Source organism: Trichomycterus rosablanca, chromosome 13 (genome assembly GCF_030014385.1).
Source record: "Trichomycterus rosablanca isolate fTriRos1 chromosome 13, fTriRos1.hap1, whole genome shotgun sequence".
NCBI classification, from domain to species: domain Eukaryota; kingdom Metazoa; phylum Chordata; class Actinopteri; order Siluriformes; family Trichomycteridae; genus Trichomycterus; species Trichomycterus rosablanca.
The window spans coordinates 1,767,078-1,786,467 of record NC_086000.1 but is presented as its reverse complement, the minus strand read 5'-3'; the positions used below and the strand labels follow the sequence as shown (position 1 = coordinate 1,786,467).

Sequence of the window (19,390 nt, the reverse complement as noted above, 5' to 3'; positions counted from 1 at the left end):
TCTGGACGGACTTCAGCGGGTCCTGTAGAGGTTTTATCATTCAGATCTGCGCTGTAGATGTAAACCACAGTAATGGAAAAATGGGCCGCGCTCCCATCAGCCTCATCATCATCATCGCCGTGCGTTTATACAATCACAGAGTGTAAAAATAAATACAGGAATTATTCATTATTATTTTTACAGCTCAGCTCGGTGCGCTAGAGACAAATGGTTATAGAGTCCACATTAAAAACGACTGGCTGAGTATCAGCGTTTCTATGGTACTTGTTGTTTTTTACTTATTTACTATTATTATCTGCACTATTTAGACAAAAAGAATTAGGACACTCCAGGCTTTTAAAAGTACGTGTTTCATGCACACAGGTGTAATAAATCAATAATAAGCTTCCAGCTTTGCAGCAATGGTTTAGGGAAGGTCCTTTTCTGTTCCAAAAATGTGTCCAGTGGGTGGCTCACTGGTTAAGGTACTGGACTAGTAATCAGAAGGTTTACTTCTACTAAGCTACCACTGTTGGGCCCCTGAGCAAGCCTCCTAACCCTCATAAAACCCTCATAACTGTAAGTCGCTTTGTATACATCTGGACCCCGACAGCAGTTCGGTGGAACAGATCCTTTCATTAGTAGGAACCAGAGCACCGTTACTGAAAATCTGAAGTGCTGCAGATGCTCGACCTGCTTCTCCCTCATCGTGATTCTGCACCACTTAGTTAAAAGCGTCTCCAAATGGGTAAATGGAATCAGAAGTGACGTGGGATCTGATTTAATCAGATGCATCAGATTACAGTAGGGTAGGAGGTCTGGATTTACCGAAATTGGTAAGTAAATGAGCGTAAATGGGCAGAAAGTTTCCATTCCGTCATTCAGCGATGTTTACAATTCAAGTCACAAGACGACTGCATTATTTGACTTCTAAGGCCGGCAGGACCAGGTGTGTGTGTGTGTGTGTGTGTGTGTGTGTGTGTTTACCTCGGATGCCCTCACAAAAACAGGATTTCACAAGATATCCAACTTTTAAAAGTTTGTGGAGAGTTAACACCCAAACATCTCACCCAACACAATGGGCATCAATATTGAATCATATTCATATTGTCTGCTTTTCTTGGAAGCTTTTCCCACTATATTTTGGAACTGCAAGAATTTCCATTCTTTTAAACTCAAAAGCATTTGTGATGTTGGGACCTGAAGTTGACCGGTAAGTCCTGGTTCCACAGCTGGCATTACATGGCATTCTCAAACTCCAAACTGGAACCGGAACTGGAATCTCTAGATTTGTGAAACAAACAACAACAATTCCTGTATAGGACACCAAACTCCAGCAGCTGTGTTAAAGTTTCTACAGGAACACTATGTCAAGATCTAAACTTGACTTGTTACGAAGCCATGTCTTTGGCTCTAGAATAGGGTTGCCAACTTTCAGAACTGGAAATAAGGAACTGCGTTGCTTAGGGGGGCAGTGAGAAAATCTAAGTGCCCCCATAGCGCTGGCCCTGCTTGTGTTACTTTAGTTTCGGCCTAAGCCGGATTCGAACCAAGGGTGGAAAAATATGCGCGATGCGCTCTGCCCAGTGCGCTACTGAGAAAGCAGAGTAATAAACAGGTTGTTATGCTGAAATGCCTGCGCACACTCGACGTTACTAAGACTAAATGTAAATATTACTTAAAATAATAACCAAACGCTTTCTAATTCCCACGGTAGCAGCAGTCTGTCTAATCTGCAGCATTTCTCTCCCATTGATAAAAATACGGAACAAAGTGCGTCCCATATCGGTTCAATACGGAACGTGATGTTTAGTTTCCAAATAAGGAACGATTCCGTGTTTTATGGGACGGTTGGCAACCCTACTCTAGGACCCCACTGAATCACAGTAAGAGTCATTGTCTCTATATGTTCTCCAAAGCCATCCCAGAAGTCACAAAAAATTCCAGAAAAAATCTAAAGACCTGCAGAAAATTTCACATAAAACTAAAACTTAAATAAGTGTCAGTGTTTATGACTCCATAACACAAGAAACACCAAATGCTAACTGAGAAAAAACACCTATGCTAAAAATAGCCACATTTACTAATTAAAACAATTCTTCCTCCTCAGAAAACCATCTTAAATACATTCCCCTAAATAAAATGTATTTCTTTTGGAGTTTTAAAACTAAAATTAGACCCCCACTCGCACTAGTTTTTTATTAGCGGTGATGCGTCTCAGACCGTGAGGATGTAATCCTCCGCATCAGCAGTGATCTGATTGGTTGATGCACTAAACGACTTTGGATGAGCGGGCGCGCGCGCCTCCAGTTTGATCGCGTCTCGCGCGCCAGCAGTAACGGTCACTCAGAATTAGCGAAGTAGCTTCAGCGGTTAAACGCGTCCAGACTTTAGTCTTAATTCGTCTTTATTAGTCTTAATTCAGCCGGACTCGCGTTTAGTCCGGACTTCAGCTCTGTTCTGAGTGTGTTTGCGGGATGTGAGCTGCGCTGAGTGGCGCAGCAGGGACGGACAGCAGAATGTAAAGTTTATTATTACACAGATTTAACCCTCAGACTGACCGCATCACAGCAGCAGGATGATCCCTCCGCTGAACATTAACATGAACCTGGAGCAGAACGAAGAGGAGAAACAAGTGCCGGAGCAGCTCGAACCTACACCTCCACAACCACCACCACCTCCACCACTACCTCCACTGTCTCCTACATCCTCCAACCAGCACGAGTCCAAGGTACCGCAACACACTAGCAGTACCAGTTCAGTACCAGTTCAGTACTTAATATCAGCTCAGTGATTGGTAACAGTACCAGTTCAGTACCCATTGTAGTACTTAGTATCAGAACAGTGCCCAGTTTAGTACCAGTTCAGTTCTCAGTACCATTTCAGTACTTTGTATCAGCAGTGCTCAGTTTAGTACCAGTTCAGTACTCAGTTCAGTACTTAATATCAGCCCAGTGCTCTGTTTAGTACCAGTTCAGTACTTAATATCAGCCCAGTGCTCTGTTTAGTACCAGTTCAGTACTTAATATCAGCACAGTGCTCAGTTTAGTACCAGTTCAGTTCTCAGTTCAGTACTCAGTTCAGTACTTAATATCAGCCCAGTGCTCTGTTTAGTACCAGTTCAGTACTTAATATCAGCCCAGTGCTCTGTTTAGTACCAGTTCAGTACTTAATATCAGCACAGTGCTCAGTTTAGTACCAGTTCAGTTCTCAGTTCAGTACTCAGTTCAGTACTTAATATCAGCCCAGTGCTCTGTTTAGTACCAGTTTAGTACTTGGTGTCAGTACAGTTCTCTTAAGTACCAGTTCAGTTTTCAGTACCAGTTCAGTACAATTTCAGTACTCAGCTCAGTAACATTACCAGTTTGGTACTTTGTTTCAGTACCCATTGTAGAACTTAGTATCAGAACAGTGCCCAGTTTAGTAACAGTTCAGCACTTGGTGTCAGTACATTACTCAGTTCTATAAGTCCCACTTCAGTACTTAGTTCAGTGATTGGTAACAGTACCAGTTCAGTACTCAGTATCAGTACAGTACAATTTTAGTACTATTATACTACTTAGTTCAGTGCTTGGTGTCAGTACAGTAGTACCAGTTCAGTTCTCTGTACCAGTTTAGTACCAGTTTAGTACTTGGTACGATATCATTTTAGTACTATTTTACTACTTAGTTCAGTACTTGGTACCAGTACAGTACAGTTCAGTACTTAGTATCACGACAGTGCTCAGTTTGGTACCAGTTTAGTTCAGTTCTCTAAGTACCTATTTCAGTTCTCACCAGTACTCAGTTCAGTAATTTGTAACAGTACCAGTTCAGTTCTCAGTACCGTTTCAATACTTGGTTTAAGTACCATTTTAGTACCCAGTTTAGTACTATTTCACTACTCAGTTCAGTGCTCAGTTTAGTACTAGTTCAGTACTTGGTGTCAGTACAGTTCCAGTACAATAAAATCTTTACTATAAATAACAATCCCCCTCCTAAAGTATGTGTGTTTTTCATGAACTATATTTATTGATTTTTATTTATGTGTTTTTGGTCATTTAATGATAGTTATTGTTTAAAAAATCTAAATACACGATAATTTTATATTGATTTCATTTTATTTAAATATGACGAATCCACTCGGCTGATTTAATACAATAAAATATGTTCATCATTTCAAATGTAATTAATTTATTATTCAGAGTTGATGAATGTTTTATCTTCACTTATTTACGCTGAATGAATTTAGAAAATTCAGAATTAGAACTGAAATGATTTTTTGCTGCATGTCAGAATGTCAGTTTACATGAAATCTTCCGGTCCATCATCAGTAAATAAGAACTAGGATTGGTTTGGAGCTCCTCGTTACCTCTCAGTTCTTCTGGATCAGAAACACGGTAATAAGATCAGATCGCGTCCCTCAGACGTGACGTTCGTCATGAAGCTGCGGGGTTGTTTTTAGCTCTCTGTGACGACTGGATCGTTTGTTTCTGTTTGCGAGGCAGAAACGAGGAAGACGAGAGTCAGACTGATCTGCGGGGTGGTGGGCGAGTTCGTGGGAGGCGCGTTGTCACCCGTATTGGCATTTAAGGCTTTTCACAGCTCGCTGAAAACAATCTGGGTCATCGGTGGCCCTGAGAGCTACAATTAACCCACAAATGTATGGACGGGTCAGCTGGAGCTGAAGAGATGTGCTGCCCGTTTCCTTTCTGTCATCACTGATGTTTACTATGCTGTTGGGTCATGGGGAGAACATACCTGGACACTTACGGGACCCGTTTTTTTCAGTACAGGTTTATGTTTTACCACTGCTTCATCGTGGTCAGGGTTGTATTGGGTCAGTTACCCCCAGAATCACTGGGCACAATGCAGTAACACCCTGTACCGGATCTATTGAAGGGCCCCTGCCATAAGAAGAAGTTGGGGGTTATGAGAGATACCCGACCGGCCAGCAGTAGTGAGCACCATTCTCCAAACATGACCACCCTTATTTTTAGCAGAGGTGCAGTTTACTGTTTATTATTCTCTGTCTAACTGTTGCTTCTGCTGCTTTCCGTTCATCCTGCAACTTTTTTCGAATGTGACCGCTGGCTGGTTTTATGACCTTATTATTAGGTTAGGAGAACATGGTGAACACGGCATCTTCATCTTTACCATGATGCTATTTGCTGCATAAAAACGTCTTTAATAGCAAAACAATCATTTATTGTATTTTTTGCATTGATCTAAAATTTAATATTTGCTTATTATCAAATTTAATATAGTGTGATGCTCAAAAAAGTCTCGTGTTCATATTTTGTGTATAAGTACAAGTACTTTACACTGTATCTGGGATATTTTTGCATCTTATTTTTTATTTTGTGGACAAGAATCTTTTTCCTTTCACACACAAACACAAGCAACAAATCCTGTGCTGCAAACACACGCTCGTCTCTCGAGGGAACACAGCCGAGACATTTCACCGCTCACTGCCGAGCCGAACACACTGAGTTATTACAGAAACAGAAGATTTGTTATTATTTCCCCGCATGGCCGTCCATTGTTTATGGAAAAAGTGCTTAACCCAAACAGTGGCATCGTCCGTGTGGGACGGAGCACGGCAGCACCACGCCGTGCTTATTAGAGAGCTGCAGAGGGAACTTTTTACGGATCAGATAAAGATCAGATCTTTAATTTGAACCCATTATGAGCAGCAGCAGACGCCGGACGTCTGGGCTTGTCTGATAACATCGTTCGGCGTAATTTAGCTGCGTCAGTAAGGCCAGGACTTTTTTTTAGACTCAGATTTCGGGACAGATTGGAAGTAGTGCTTAATTTTTCATGAACGTGACTTAATTATAATTGTACTTAATTAGTCATCAGCCTGGCGTGGCGTCCAGCAGGCATATCAGTCAGCCGTGCCCGAGTGGGAACGGTCGAACGGGGGTTCCTTGTTGCTGCAACTGGTCGAGGTTTGCACGATAAATAGGATTCCCGGATAGCGTGGTGACTCTCCGTACGTGTTACGGCTCTCTGTGAGACTCCATCATTTCATCTTCACATATTACCACCGGTCAGGGTTGTGATGGGTCCAGTTTCCCCAGAATCTTTGGGCACAGCGCAGTAACACGCCGGACACCCCCCTCCCTCAGACATAGCCAGTCATGCCAGCAGAACCACTGGGGATTCAAACCCTGGACGGACGTCTGTTTGGAGAAAGCCAATATGAGGACCGATGACTGTTCTGCAAGGTGCACCCTGTGGTGCAAACACTCCTCCAGACACAGTGTGCAGCACTGTTGCCTCACAGTTAGAAGGGCCTGGGTTCGATTCCCCGGCTGACCGGACAAGGTCCTTTCAGTGTGGAGTTTGCATGTTCTCCCCGTGTCTGTGTGGGTTTCCTCTGGGTGCTCCGGTTTCTTCCCACAGTCCAAAGACGTGCAGTCAGGCTGAATAGAGCTACTGGAAATTGCCCTGAGTGTAAGTGTGTGTGTGTGTGTGTTTGAATGTGTGTTTGCTGTATTTCCTGCCGTTCGCCCAACGAATCAGACCCACCGAGACCCTGACCAGGACAAAGCAGTAGTAAAACAGATTGTTACACAATCAATGCAAGTGAAACACCCCAGCTAAATAAATAGGACGATGTCTATGTAACGTTGTGTATATGTCAAAGCAAATGACGAACAATGTGTGTGTGTGTGTGTGTGTGTGTGTGTGTGTGTGTGTGTGTGAGCACTATAACACCTCTACACGAGCACATGCCAAAAGCAGCTGACGAGACGAATCTGGGTGAAACACGTTCACTATCAGCCGAAGCTCCATTTGAACCCGAATCCGATTTGAATAAATGAATCCGATTCACGTTTATTTCATGGCCAAAAGTATATGGACGACATTTTCTATTCATAAATGAGATGTCTTGGTGCAGCATTACATGCATTTGTATGTAGTGCTACACACACGGTGCCTGAGGGCGGGGGGCTAGTGGGGGATCTGGGTTCTGAGGTGGTCAGAATGGTTCGAATTCACCCACTGTACTTCCTTTCTGGCCGGGGAGAGCCGCGGACCGTCACCCTCCCGTCCCGTGTGCGCGGTCGCTCCCGCCGCTCCGGTGTCCAGCTGTAGTGTGCTTTACAGCCAGGACCTCAGACAGGAGTGCTGATGTTGACTCCAGAGCTCAGAGAGACTCTTCAGCTCTTCCAAGTGTTGCAGCTCTCATGGCTGAGCCGTTCTTGCTCCTGGAAACAATACACGGAACCCAACGTGGCCAAGTCGCACACTGGCGAATGTAACCCAGAAGGAATTTTCCGCTTGTCGAACGCGGCTGTTGTCCTTTAGGCACCGCACCACGCTGGCACCCTGCTGGCACCCGGCTTCATTTCCTCACCCTCCACGACGGCGTTCGGTTTCTTTTTAGTATCATGTGATTTTTTTTTAAACTACAGATCCGTTCCAGAGAGAGCAGAACGATCTTTTAATTCGGCGTTATGTAATCCTCCTCGGAGCGGTGGGGAGTCGGTTTTAATAGGCTAAAAGCGACGGTCCTGCTGGGCATCGTCGGCTAATTCGGACCAACGCCAGGCCGTGATTGATCCGCTGGGCGACGCGCAGCGCAGGAGGAGGTTATGTATCGGGGGAGACGGACGGGCACCCATCTCTTTCCCATCCGTCTCTCTCGTCGTCCTGGCCCGCCCCTCCGCGCTCCGTTAATAACTCCGGATTAAACCAGGGCTTCGTTTAGATCCCGATGAGTAATCGTGCTGAACTGGGGGCGCTCGGTGGATCTGCTCGCTCTGGCACCGTCCACCCGTCCGGAACAGACTGGCATGATTTAGCGCGCCACGTCCACATTACACAGCCAAGAGTGTAACGACATCTAACAGCGGGTACACTGGGTACCTGTTCTGGGTCCCGACCCTTGTCTACATTTACATTTTCGGCATTTAGTAGACTTCTTTATCCAAAGCGACTGTGACAGTACACAGTCTAAGCAATTGAGGGGCCTCGCTCAAGGGCCCAACAGTGACAACCTGGCAGTGGTGGGGATTGAACCAGCGACATTCTGAATACTATTCCAGTACCTTAACCGCTAGGATACATCGTCCCCGTCAGTCAGTGTCAACAGTCAGGTGCACCTCCTAAAGGGTGCAGAAGGTAGATTGGCTACTGCAAGTTGCTGCGGGTAAACGTCCCAGTAGGGCAGGACTAGTAATAGTTGCAAGGTCAAGCCCCACCACTGCCAAGTGGCCACCGTTGGGCCCCTGAGCAAGGCCCTTCATCCTTAATTTAAATCTAATGTAAATGTTCTTGTTCTCCCTAAGACGTGCAGAAGGTGGATTGGCTACTACGTGTGCTTCAATGCAATAAACCGACTTCTTGGTTTCGGGTGGCACTCAACCCACCGCGACCCTGGGTTCGATCCTCTGCTCGTGCTGTCCCTGAGGAGTCTGTGGGTGCTCTCAAAATCATGCAGAAGGTGGATTGGCTGCTCTAAACAAGTTCTCCGTGTTTCAAAGTGGTACCGGTATCGCTTGGTGCTCAACCCACCCTGGGTTTGATCCTCGCCTTGTATTGCTGTCTCTGAGGAGTCTGTTCTAGGTTTTCAGTGGGTGCTCTCAAAAACATGCAGAAGGTGGATTGGCTGCTCTAAACAAGGTCTGCATGTTTTAAAGTGGTACCGGTATCGCTTGGTACTCAACCCACCCTGGGTTTGATCCTCGCCTTGTATTGCTGTCTCTGAGGAGTCTGTTCTAGGTTTTCTGTGGGTGTTCTCAAAACATGCAGAAGGTGGATTGGCTGCTCTAGATAGGGTTGGTCCTTTGGGCCCCGTATGTCCATGTGGTACCGGAACCAGTGGGGTTCTGACCTAAACGAACCAGTTAAGAGTGAACGTGAGGTTGGTCTGCGATGGATCAACCTGTCCAGGGCATTCAAACAGTGGTTTAGGGTGGCTCTGGACCCACAGCGACCTGACCAGGAATGATCTGTCTCTCTGATTTCTCCGCAGCTGCAGAAGTTGAAGCGCTCGCTGTCCTTCAGGACCAAGAGCCTCCGCAGCAAAAGCGCCGACAACTTCTTCCAGCGTCCGAGCACCGAGGTCAGTAACAGCTGCAGCACGGGTCAGCTCAGCACCGTGGGCGTGTCCTCGCCGGCCCCGCCCGCGTCCTGCGCCTCGCCGCCTCCTACGCCCGCCCCGCCTCTGTCCCCCCCTCCCCTGGGCCCGGGCGGGATGCCCCTGACCATCTGCTCGCCGTCGCGGGCGCCGCGTCCGCCCGACCCCACGGCTCACACGTTCCTGGAGCACACGTTCAAGAAGCCGCACTTCTGCGACATCTGCCATCACATGATCGTAGGTAAGATCACACGGTCGGAAGGGGCGGGGCTTAGGGTTAATTCCATCAGCCAATCACAGATCTGCTCATACCAGATCACTAAAATAAGGGGAGTCGACGTCTAGTTTTAATGATCTGATGTATCAGTTCTGCTTATAGTAGCTACACTAGGAGTAAACCACTTTATCCTGGTCAAGCTGCAAGGGCCCGGGGCCTAAACTCCACCCTGTTCAGCACAGGGATACTGTAATCATGTTCTTTATCCTGGTCAGGTTCGGTACTCCAGTTTGAATCTCAGCTGTGCTATCAGCCGGCAGGGCGCCTAGACAGACACACGGCTGGAAAACTGTTAATTACAGTAATTATAACCTCTTCTGTACTCGAGCGGCCCCTGGTAGGTGAAAAGAAGCGATCTGTGGCTACAAGTGTGTCGGAGGGGTCGCACCCTGGTCTCGGCCCTCACACTTGACCCAGCTGGATTGGGGTAACAAAGGGGGGCAAAGCAGAAATGTGTGGAAAGGCCGATAGCACAGCCGAGTTACGCATCCAGATCAGCCCGGATACCATCGTCTCCGCAGCACATCCACCAATCAAACGCGTTTAAGTCATTTTAAGTGAAGGATTCTGTCAGATCTATGGGGACGTATCTCCAGCGTAAATCAAGAAGCGTTTATAAAATGATTGTATGCCGTATTGTATTGATTGGGGCGTCCAAACTACGACTATTTGCGGCCCGTTACCATTTTTCTAACGGCCCACTATTCAGCAGGTTTTTTAAAAGAATAAAAATCATAGTTTGAACTCTGGGTGGCGCTCTCACATAAAGCTAATCTAAAACTCTCCCTGTCTTCTTTCCCCCAATTCCAAACAAGGTTAAGAGGGAAGTGGGTATGTTTAATTTAAAGAAGTATAACAGTCTTCCCATTAGGATTATAAACTGGTGAGTAAAAACTGAAGTGGAATTGTTAGTAATCAAGTAGGTTTATTATATTTTTAGTTGTTTTGCATATTTTTTACTCCATCTGGCCCCCGACAATAAAAGTTTGGACACCCCTGATTCACAACATCAGTTTTATTACAGTCCAACAGAAATGTGAGGATGTGAATTGTATTTATCGAGTGATTATATATTGGTCTGTTTAGAGCGGGTTGGGAAATCTCGTGTGCCGCTCCTGTCCGGGAACTATTAGTGGTTCCATGAACTTTTCACATTTGCGGATGATGGAACCAGCTGTACCGGCTGCACTGTTGAAGGAGTTCGCTGTGGCTCTGTAGCTCCTTCTTCCATCCAAGCGCCGTTTCGTTATTTTGTGCAGGAGGACACAGACTTATCAAAGCTCCTTGATCTTCACCGTGATCGATACTCGCTGTGTGAAATCGTTCCGATCAAAACCGACGACTTTTACATTCAAAGCTTGATTGATTAGTGTCCAAATACGTTTGGTTTATTATTAGAAATACACTTTATGGCTCCATTAGGTATGAACACAGTCCCAAACAGCATCAAATCACTATAAATACAGAATAAAATACAGACGGATACAAATGTTTGGACACTCTTGGTCAGATTCTCTATAAATACACTAAATGGAATGACTGAATTCATGTGTTCAGCCACAGCAGTTCCTAACAGGTGTCAAAATCAATTATATATAAAAAATACATGCTTCCAACTTTGCAGCAACAGTTTAGGGAAGGCTCTTCCCTGTTCCAGCATGACTGCACCCCTGTACAAATACAAATCAGCTCTTTTGACTGAACGGGCACAAATCCCCATACGCACAGACTTCAAAGTCTTGTGAGAAGCTCTTCTTCGTTGTTCTAGTTGAAAAGATCCTGTAGATCGTTTTAATACAGTTTGTTTTGGATATGCGACGTCCAACAGCTCACGGTGGGTCAGCAAATCAACACTAATTTTGCATGAAATCACCGAGAAATAAAAAAAGTATTTTAATTAAGGAAAAAAACACTCAAAAATGGATTTAAACTCTTCTCTCTTTGGTGCAAACAGGAGCATTAAATGTTTATTAGTTGCGTTTTTATATGTTTATTCAATTTATTACACCCATAAAGTGAAGCCAGACAATACACGTCCAAATCTGATCCCCCCTGTGAGTGTGTGGGTGTCGCCATTTGGTCGCACTGACAAGGGAGGGTGATGGAAGACTTTCTGATATCACTGAAGCACTTGTTTGCAGCCTCTCCAAAGCCACTGTGCACTATATGGCCAAAAGTATGTGGACAACCCCCAGTTTGCGTGACCATGTCTCTTTTCATAATGGGAGATCCATAAAGGCATGGCTTGTGAAGCTGTAATGGCTACTTTAGAGCCGTCTACATACTTTTGGTCATCAGAATAGCCTTAAACGTTTACTTATTCATTTCCACCAACCGCTTCATCCAAGGCGTGGCCACAATGGGTCCAGCAACACCCGGAAACACCATGCCGATTTGTTTGCCATATGGACCAAAGGCAAGGATTGAACCCAGGTCCGCAGGACACATATTGATGTGCAACACCTACTACATGTTTTTGGAAGGTGGAAGAAACCCGGAGCACCTGTAGGGAACAGTGGGACGTGGTAGCTAAGTCAGTAGTTAAGGTGCTAGACTAGTGATCAGACCACCACCACCAAAATACAACCACTGTTGGACCCCTGAGCAAGGCCCTCAAGCCTCAATTGCACCAATCTGTCGTATGGACCAAAGGCAAGGATTGAACCCAGGTCCCCAGGACACATGTTGGTGTGCAGCACCCACCATGCCAGCGAAGGCTTCTCTAAAAAACAGCCGTATCGTTTCACCAGCCCATTAAAAACGTATCAGACGTAGATGGTCGGATGGTCGCGGCCGTCCGTGCGTCCAGCATGTGGCCATCATCTGGATGCGGCGTGATTCAGACATCTGCAGGCCTGGCCATCAGTCACTCCGCGGCCGCTCCAGATGGCGATTCAGCGCCCCACTGCAGCGTGGGTAATGAAGCCGAGACACCGACGCTTCCGAGAACGGCGAACGACCACAGGGATCGACCACGCCAGACGTTCTCGCCGAAGAGACGTTTGGAGTCGGCGTTTTTATTCAAAGGACCAGTTCGTCATGAGTTATTGGAGTTTGGACGCTAATAGAAGTCTGTAATGGAACTACTGGAAGTTCTACCTCATTATGAGGTCTAACTGTAAGGTCGTTCTCCTTGGCGTCACTGATCTGAATGGAAATGGACACTTTGACCTGACTGACCACTCCTTGGTGGATGCAGTGCTATCCCAAGTTTTCTTTATTTAGATAATATGTAATAGATAGTAGCTCTTGCTGTGGTTCGGTGGTGTCCTAGATCCGTAGATCTTAAAGAAACAGCACCAATTAGAACGGACTGTGTTTCAAACCACACACTACAATTCTTACCCAGTAAATTAACACAGTGTGTAGTGTATGGGGGTGACCGTCCAACCCCCCCCCCCCCCCCCCCCCCCCCCCACCCCACCCTAAACTGACTTTGCAGCCATGGTTATGAAATTCGTTTGTTACCATCAAGAAGGAACACTAGAAAGTACATCAGTGCATTCAGACACCTTTAAAAGAACCGCAATAAATGGCAAGCCTATTTCGGAACATTTATTTCCAAGACGTTTAAGGTGCCAATCACCAGATTGCATTTTGCTTCCTCTCTACTGCTGCAGACCTCCACTCCACTTGACACGTGCAGTACCGACCACTTCTTCTCACCTGCACCAGACGGGTTCATACGAAGATCAGTATCGAGCACGGAGAGTCATGGACTGATCAGTTAACCAGCAGAGGTCGTAATTCCTTCGTTTCCTTTATTTAGATAATAGATAATAGCTCTTGCTGTGGTTCGGTGGTGTCCTAGACCCTTAGACATACAATTTTAAAGAGCTCGAAGAAACAGCAGCAATGAAAGCAGGCTGTGTTCCAAACCAAAAGTCTACAACCAGTGGTAATCCAACCCAACGGACGAGCCAACTACTGCCCTCGAGGTGCCCGGCTTGTTGGTCGCAGAGCTGAGATTTGAACTCACGCCACTCGAGCGCCACAATCTCCGGTGCTTAACAGGAGCAGGTTCAGAAACTCGGCGGACGCAGTCACGCTCAATTTAAACGCCGTTAACAGGCAACGTTTCCCAAGATTTCCTCCAGCCGTCTGATCCGATTAGAGATCTCTGCGGGCGGCTCCACCATACTTCGGTCTCGGACAGCAGGTCTGAACCATTAAGCGCACTAACGACACACGTCTCGTAGCCCGCCGTGCTAATTCGAACCCCGTGTGGGTTACTCCGAGTGGAAAAAAAGTCCGAGCGTCCTACACGGCCTTTATCGATCTGCGCCGAGTCTAATCAGACTTCCACGCTGCACAGGGAACTGACAGGAAGCCATGAAGAACAGGAAAAAGAATTACGGCTGGGTGAAGGGAGCATCAATCTTCCTCCGACGTCCAGAGCCGGACCGCAGACGAGAGAGAAAACGGACGAGACGAATAGATGAAGAGAAAAGCAGAGCAACAGTTAGAGAGACGATTCATGGCTTCTGTATGTGTCCTGTTTGTCAACTGAAAAAAGCAGAGAGCTGGTACAGCTCACCCGTCAGTGCTGATGCCAACTATTTTGGACACACAATGGATGGACAAAATACTTTTAAGATTTTGATCCTGGATCAAATCGCTCATGAGGGGCAGAAGTCTTGAAAATCGATCAGTCATTGCAGTTAATCATTATGTCAAGTGACTACGCTGTTATCGCTTTGTGATGGTTGCCTGCACAGATGCGTCAGCTTTCTCCAAAGCTCCCTGTCTCATGTCGCATGTGCAGACTAGCCCTTCTAGTCTGCAGCTTCTTTTTTGTCCTGGTCGTCTCGTACACTTGCTCAGTGGTGATCATCTTCCCCCAGGAGATTTTCAGCTATTTTTTGATGCACTTCTCAAAAGCCTGGATGCGTCTTTCTTCCTCTTCCTTCAGTGTCCAGGCTTCACATCCAAGAGGCTACTGACCAGACCGAGGCTTTCATTATAAATTAAATTTCATCAATAATTCTCGGCCTTCCACAAGTCCTGTCCTAACGCTACCTTCAATTATGACACGCGGGTGCTTCATCACATGCCCAAAGTAACCAACTTGTGGTACTTAACGTGTTTCAGGAGCTCCTTTTCTGTTCTGGCCGTCTCGTACACTCGCTCAGTGGTGATCATCTTCCTCCAGGAGATTTTTAGCTATTTTTTGATGCACTTCTGGAAGTCTGGATGCGTCTTTCTTCCTCGTTCTTCAGTGTCCAGGCTTCACATCCAAGAGGCTACTGGCCAGATCAAGGCTTTCATCAGTCGTAGCTTGGTGATGGTGCTACTTGACTTGTTTTTTCCAGATCTTCGTCTATTTGACCATCACCGCCATGCCTGTTGCCATCTTCTCCAGCCCTTCTTTGGTCTTTGTCATCGCTTTGGTTACTCCTGGTCTCTCATTTCACTTATTTGTAGCAACCCTAGTCGTCTGTAGTCACCCACCGGGTCCTGTAATCGAGAAGATCAATCGGACGCATCAGGCGGGAGCATAAAAGCTCTTTTGAAGTGTTCAGAGGAGCCGGCGCACATTCGGTCCCGCCGAACGATCCACACAGGAAACGCAGGAGGCTTCAAAGAAGTGCTCACTCCAGAATCGGTGATTAGATATAGAAGAATTCGTGAAGGACATGAGGGGGGGGGGAGAGGAAACAAGATGAAGAAAAAAAGATTGATGGTCCTGATTGATGGTCACAACGGGGAGTTTTTATAATTGACATGTTTAATACTATAATAACGTCCTTGGACATGAAGCGTATGCATGTTTATTCGTTATGTGTGTCATACTGGGAGGGGAAAACCAGACATGAAAATGATTATAGCACCACTATTAATAATAATGATCCAATTTGTTCAATTTAGCAAATAAATAGACATTAAACACTATTTACATTTTCAGCTTTTAGCAGACGCCTTTATCCAAAGTGACTTACAGTACTGTTACAGTATGCAGTCTGAGCAATTGAGGGTTAAGGGCCTTGCTCAAGGGCCCAACAGCAGCTACCTGACAGTGGTGGGGCTTGAACCAGCAACCTTCTGATTACTAGTCCAGTACCTTAACCACTAGGCTACCTCTTTAAATTTGTTGTTCGATTGGGTTTTCCAACTTGGGGTTCCTGGTAGCATCGCAGTGGGTCCATGAGAGCGTCCTGCCTTTCTTTTTATTCTCCCAATTTAGTCATTTTCAGTTCCCCTCTTAGTAATTCCTCTTCTGCTCGTGCCACCCTTGTTCCGGCCAAGTAGAGCCGCAGACTATCACGCACTATCACCCCCTCGGCTCACGCGGAGAGACACGTTATGCTGCCCAGTGGTTTCCAGACGACGTGTTGACTTATTTTCATAAATCATTTTCCTCGAACAGACCTGCCAATCTGTAAAAAAGAGCCCTACACGAATGTTACCCCATAACGTGGCCCTGGCGACCCGCTTCCTTTTATGGCTCCGCTTGGCTCGTCACCGTCCCCTGAATCACCTATCAATCATACGCACGCCTAAGCAGGACGTCCATGACGGAGAACACATGCAGATGTTTATATCGGGCCGCGCTGCTCTGGTTTCCGTACCGCTCGGACACGTGATCATCGATCGGACAGCGGATCGCCGGCGGCACAGAGTTCACGGAGGTGAAGTTCATGCTGCTGATTGATTTTATCAGCTCTTCCTCATCATCATCGTCGTCGTCGTTAGGAAATCTGACCCAAGCGGATTAAACAAAAACCCTAAAAACAATCTGTTAAAGGAGGACAGTGATCAACTCCCTCATCACCTTTGTGTAAATGTGCCCACTGATACACTGTACAGTCAAAAGTATTGGGACGCCTTTTCTAATTAATGAAGTCATGTTTTTCAGCCATATCAATCACTAACAGGTGTAATAAATCGGTTATATTCAAAGCGAGCTCTATAAAGACTCGGTTTATATTAAACAAGCTCCTGTGTCCTGCACTGAACAGCTCACGAATAAACCGGAACATCAACATCATCTGACTAAATAGGCACGAATTCCCATACGCAGAGACACTCCAAAGTCTTCCGAGGAGCTTCTCAGAAACAGCTGAAAGAACAACATCATCCACATCAATTTACAATTGTATCTCAATACACCACAAGCAGCGGCTCAGGTGGCGCAGCGGTAAAACACGCTAGCACACCAGAGCTGGGATGTCGAATAAATCGTATCGAATCTCGGGCGGCTACATGAACAACGTTTGGCTGTTGTTCATACAGGTAGGGGAATGCCGGATAGGAACCTCATAACTGGTGCAATTACGACCTCTGCTGGCTGATTGATGGCGTCTGCACAGAGTTGAGGAATAATGCTGATCAGGGTGTGGCTCTCCGTGCACAAAGCTGATTCGCATATGAACTCGCCTCGTGCAGGTAAAAAGATGCAGACGGTGCAGGGGCCTTGCTCAGGAGCCCATGTTGCCAGCTTGTGCGAAAGGATCCTCTTCTGTTAGAGCCCCACCCGCCTTAAGGTTTGACGTGTTGTGCTTTCCGGAAAAATTTGAGCTTATTTATATCACAGATCTTTCTTATTAGCTAGCAGAACTGCCGCTCACTGGATGACTTTTTCACACAACACAAATTCAGCTCTCGTGTTGACATGCCACACGATTGGCTGATGGGATAACGGCACGCGTGGTATTGGATTTTAAACACTTTATAAAGGTATACAAATGTTTACAGAGTTTAGACTTTGGTAGGTTCTTCATTTGCTTTATCTTGGTCCTAATATTCAGGGAACTCTTCTGTAATTTTTTGTAGCTTGCCAAGGCGGAGCAGGCAAAGTCTTCGGTAAGTTCTTCTGCACCTATAATAACCAAACTAGAGCTAATAAGATACTTAGAGTGAATAAGGAAGTGATTTTGATATGAGGTCCTTGTTTTGGATTTTCATACTCAGGATATTAAAATGCTCGGAGGCGGAAAATCCTCTTCAGACGTTCCTTTCAAAGTAAGAAGCCTCAAGCATTTTAAAATCTGATTTTAATGCATTTTCAGTGTTTGTAAACGAACACGCAGTTCAGATTCTTCATGGTAGGAGAAGCTACGACCGCCGATCCCGGCTCTCCCTGAATCCCAGCTAAACACCATCGTTTGTGTTCTCTGGATCTAATGAGGAGTTTTTCACACAGAGAACGTCGAGTGTTTGTGGATCAGAGGTCGTCGTTTCTCCTCGAATAGAGCTTTGAAGTTTTCTTTGAAATTCATCTGCTCAGTTCTGACTGACTCTAATATTTATCATCGAGACTCTTTGATATTTTTGTGATTTTCATGCAAAGAAAAGAAGAGAAAACAGGAAATCAGGGTTCGGGATTTAATAGCTAACAAACTGTAACGAATGTGGACGCTCATCCAAACGTTCACATGCTGAGATATAATTTGTATAAGATTTGCGTATTTTATAATAATTTAACATGTAAATAATGTGTTTGTTTTAAACGTGTTTCAGTTTTTACTGGATCTGTTGAGTTTTCTGTGAGATTGTAGAAATCGATCACGCTGCGCTCATTATGCTAAACAGTACAGAGAGACAAAAACACATCGTTGTTACCAGGATATTCAAATAGATGTAAGACAGTAGAATTGATGTGAAGCACCAGTGTGAGTGGGTGGGAGTGAGGTGAGTGGGTGAGAGTGAGGTGAGTGGGTGGGAGTGAGGTGAGTGGGTGAGAGTGAGGTGAGTGGGTGGGAGTGAGGTGAGTGGGTGGGAGTGAGGTGAGTGGGTGGGAGTGAGGTGAGTGGGTGGGAGTGAGGTGGGTGGGTGGGTGAGTGATCGTGGTTATGTGAGTGAATGGATGAGTGGAATGGAATGAGGGTACAGAATAAGTGAAAGATTGAGTGAGTGAGTGGGTGAGTGAGTAAATGACTGATGTGAATGAATTAGTAGACGTGAATGAGTGAGTAGGTGTAAATGAATGAATGAGTGAGTAAGCATGGGTAAGTGAGTGAATTAGGAGGTGTAAGTAAATGAGGGAGTAGGAGTGGGTGAATGAGTGAGTAAATAAATGAGTAAATGAGTGTTAATGAGTAAATGAGTGAGTGAGGTGAGTAAGGGAGTGAATGAGTAGGTGTGAATAAGTGAATGAATGAGTGAATAAGTAAGTGGACGGAAGAGTAAATAAACGAATAAGTATGCGAGTGAATGAATGAGAGAATGAATAAGTGAATGAATGAGTGAGTGAATTATTGCTTAAATTGGTGAGTAAATGAGTAGGTGTTAATGAGGTGAGCGAGTGAGTGAATGAACTACTATATACAGTATATGAGAGTGAATGAATGAGTGAGTGAATTAGCGTTAATAAGGGTGTGAATGAATAATTGAGAATGAGTGAGTGAATGAATGTCTGCATGAATGAATAAGTGAGGTACATGAATGTGTGAATGAGTGAGTAAGTATGTGTGAATTAGGTGAATGAGAGTGAATTAATGAGTGAGTGAATTAGTATGAATATGTCTGCGTGAATGAGTGAGTGAATGAGTGAGTGAATCAGTAGGTGTGAATGAGTGAGTTGAGCAAGTAAGTGTGAATGAGTGAGGTAAGTAGGTGTGAATGAGTGAGTGAATGAGTGAGGTAAGTAGGTGTGAATGAGTGAGTGAATGAGTGAGTGAATGAGTGAGTGAATGAGTGAGGTAAGTAGGTGTGAATGAGTGAGTGAATGAGTGAGGTAAGTAGGTGTGAATGAGTGAGTGAATGAGTGAGGTAAGTAGGTGTGAATGAGTGAGTGAATGAGTGAGGTAAGTAGGTGTGAATGAGTGAGGTAAGTAGGTGTGAATGAGTGAGTGAATGAGTGAGGTAAGTAGGTGTGAATGAGTGAGTGAATGAGTGAGGTAAGTAGGTGTGAATGAGTGAGTGAATGAGTGAGGTAAGTAGGTGTGAATGAGTGAGTGAATGAGTGAGGTAAGTAGGTGTGAGTGAGGTGAGTGAATTTGTGAATGAGTGAGTGAGTGAATAAGTAGGTGTTAATGAGTAAGTGAATGAATGAATGAGTGAATGTTACAGATCACTATAGGTCAGTAACCCCCCCCCCTTTGAAAGCTGTGGTTCCGGCT

General features: G+C 45.5%; 1 protein-coding gene across 2 annotated transcripts in view; it reads left to right on the top strand.

The window, feature by feature from the left end:
- Positions 1 to 2,398: 2,398 nt before the first annotated feature.
- stac (SH3 and cysteine rich domain) overlaps positions 2,399 to 19,390 on the top strand; it is a 30,601-nt gene continuing 13,609 nt past the window's right edge. For both annotated transcript variants that reach the window (XR_010014309.1, XM_063007891.1), the window contains exons 1-2: positions 2,399 to 2,710; positions 8,948 to 9,293. Coding sequence is in view for 1 of the 2 variants with exons in the window: in XM_063007891.1 (XP_062863961.1) it covers positions 2,558 to 2,710; positions 8,948 to 9,293 (499 nt within the window). In the remaining variant the exon portion in view is untranslated. The remainder of the gene's footprint in view (positions 2,711 to 8,947; positions 9,294 to 19,390) is intronic.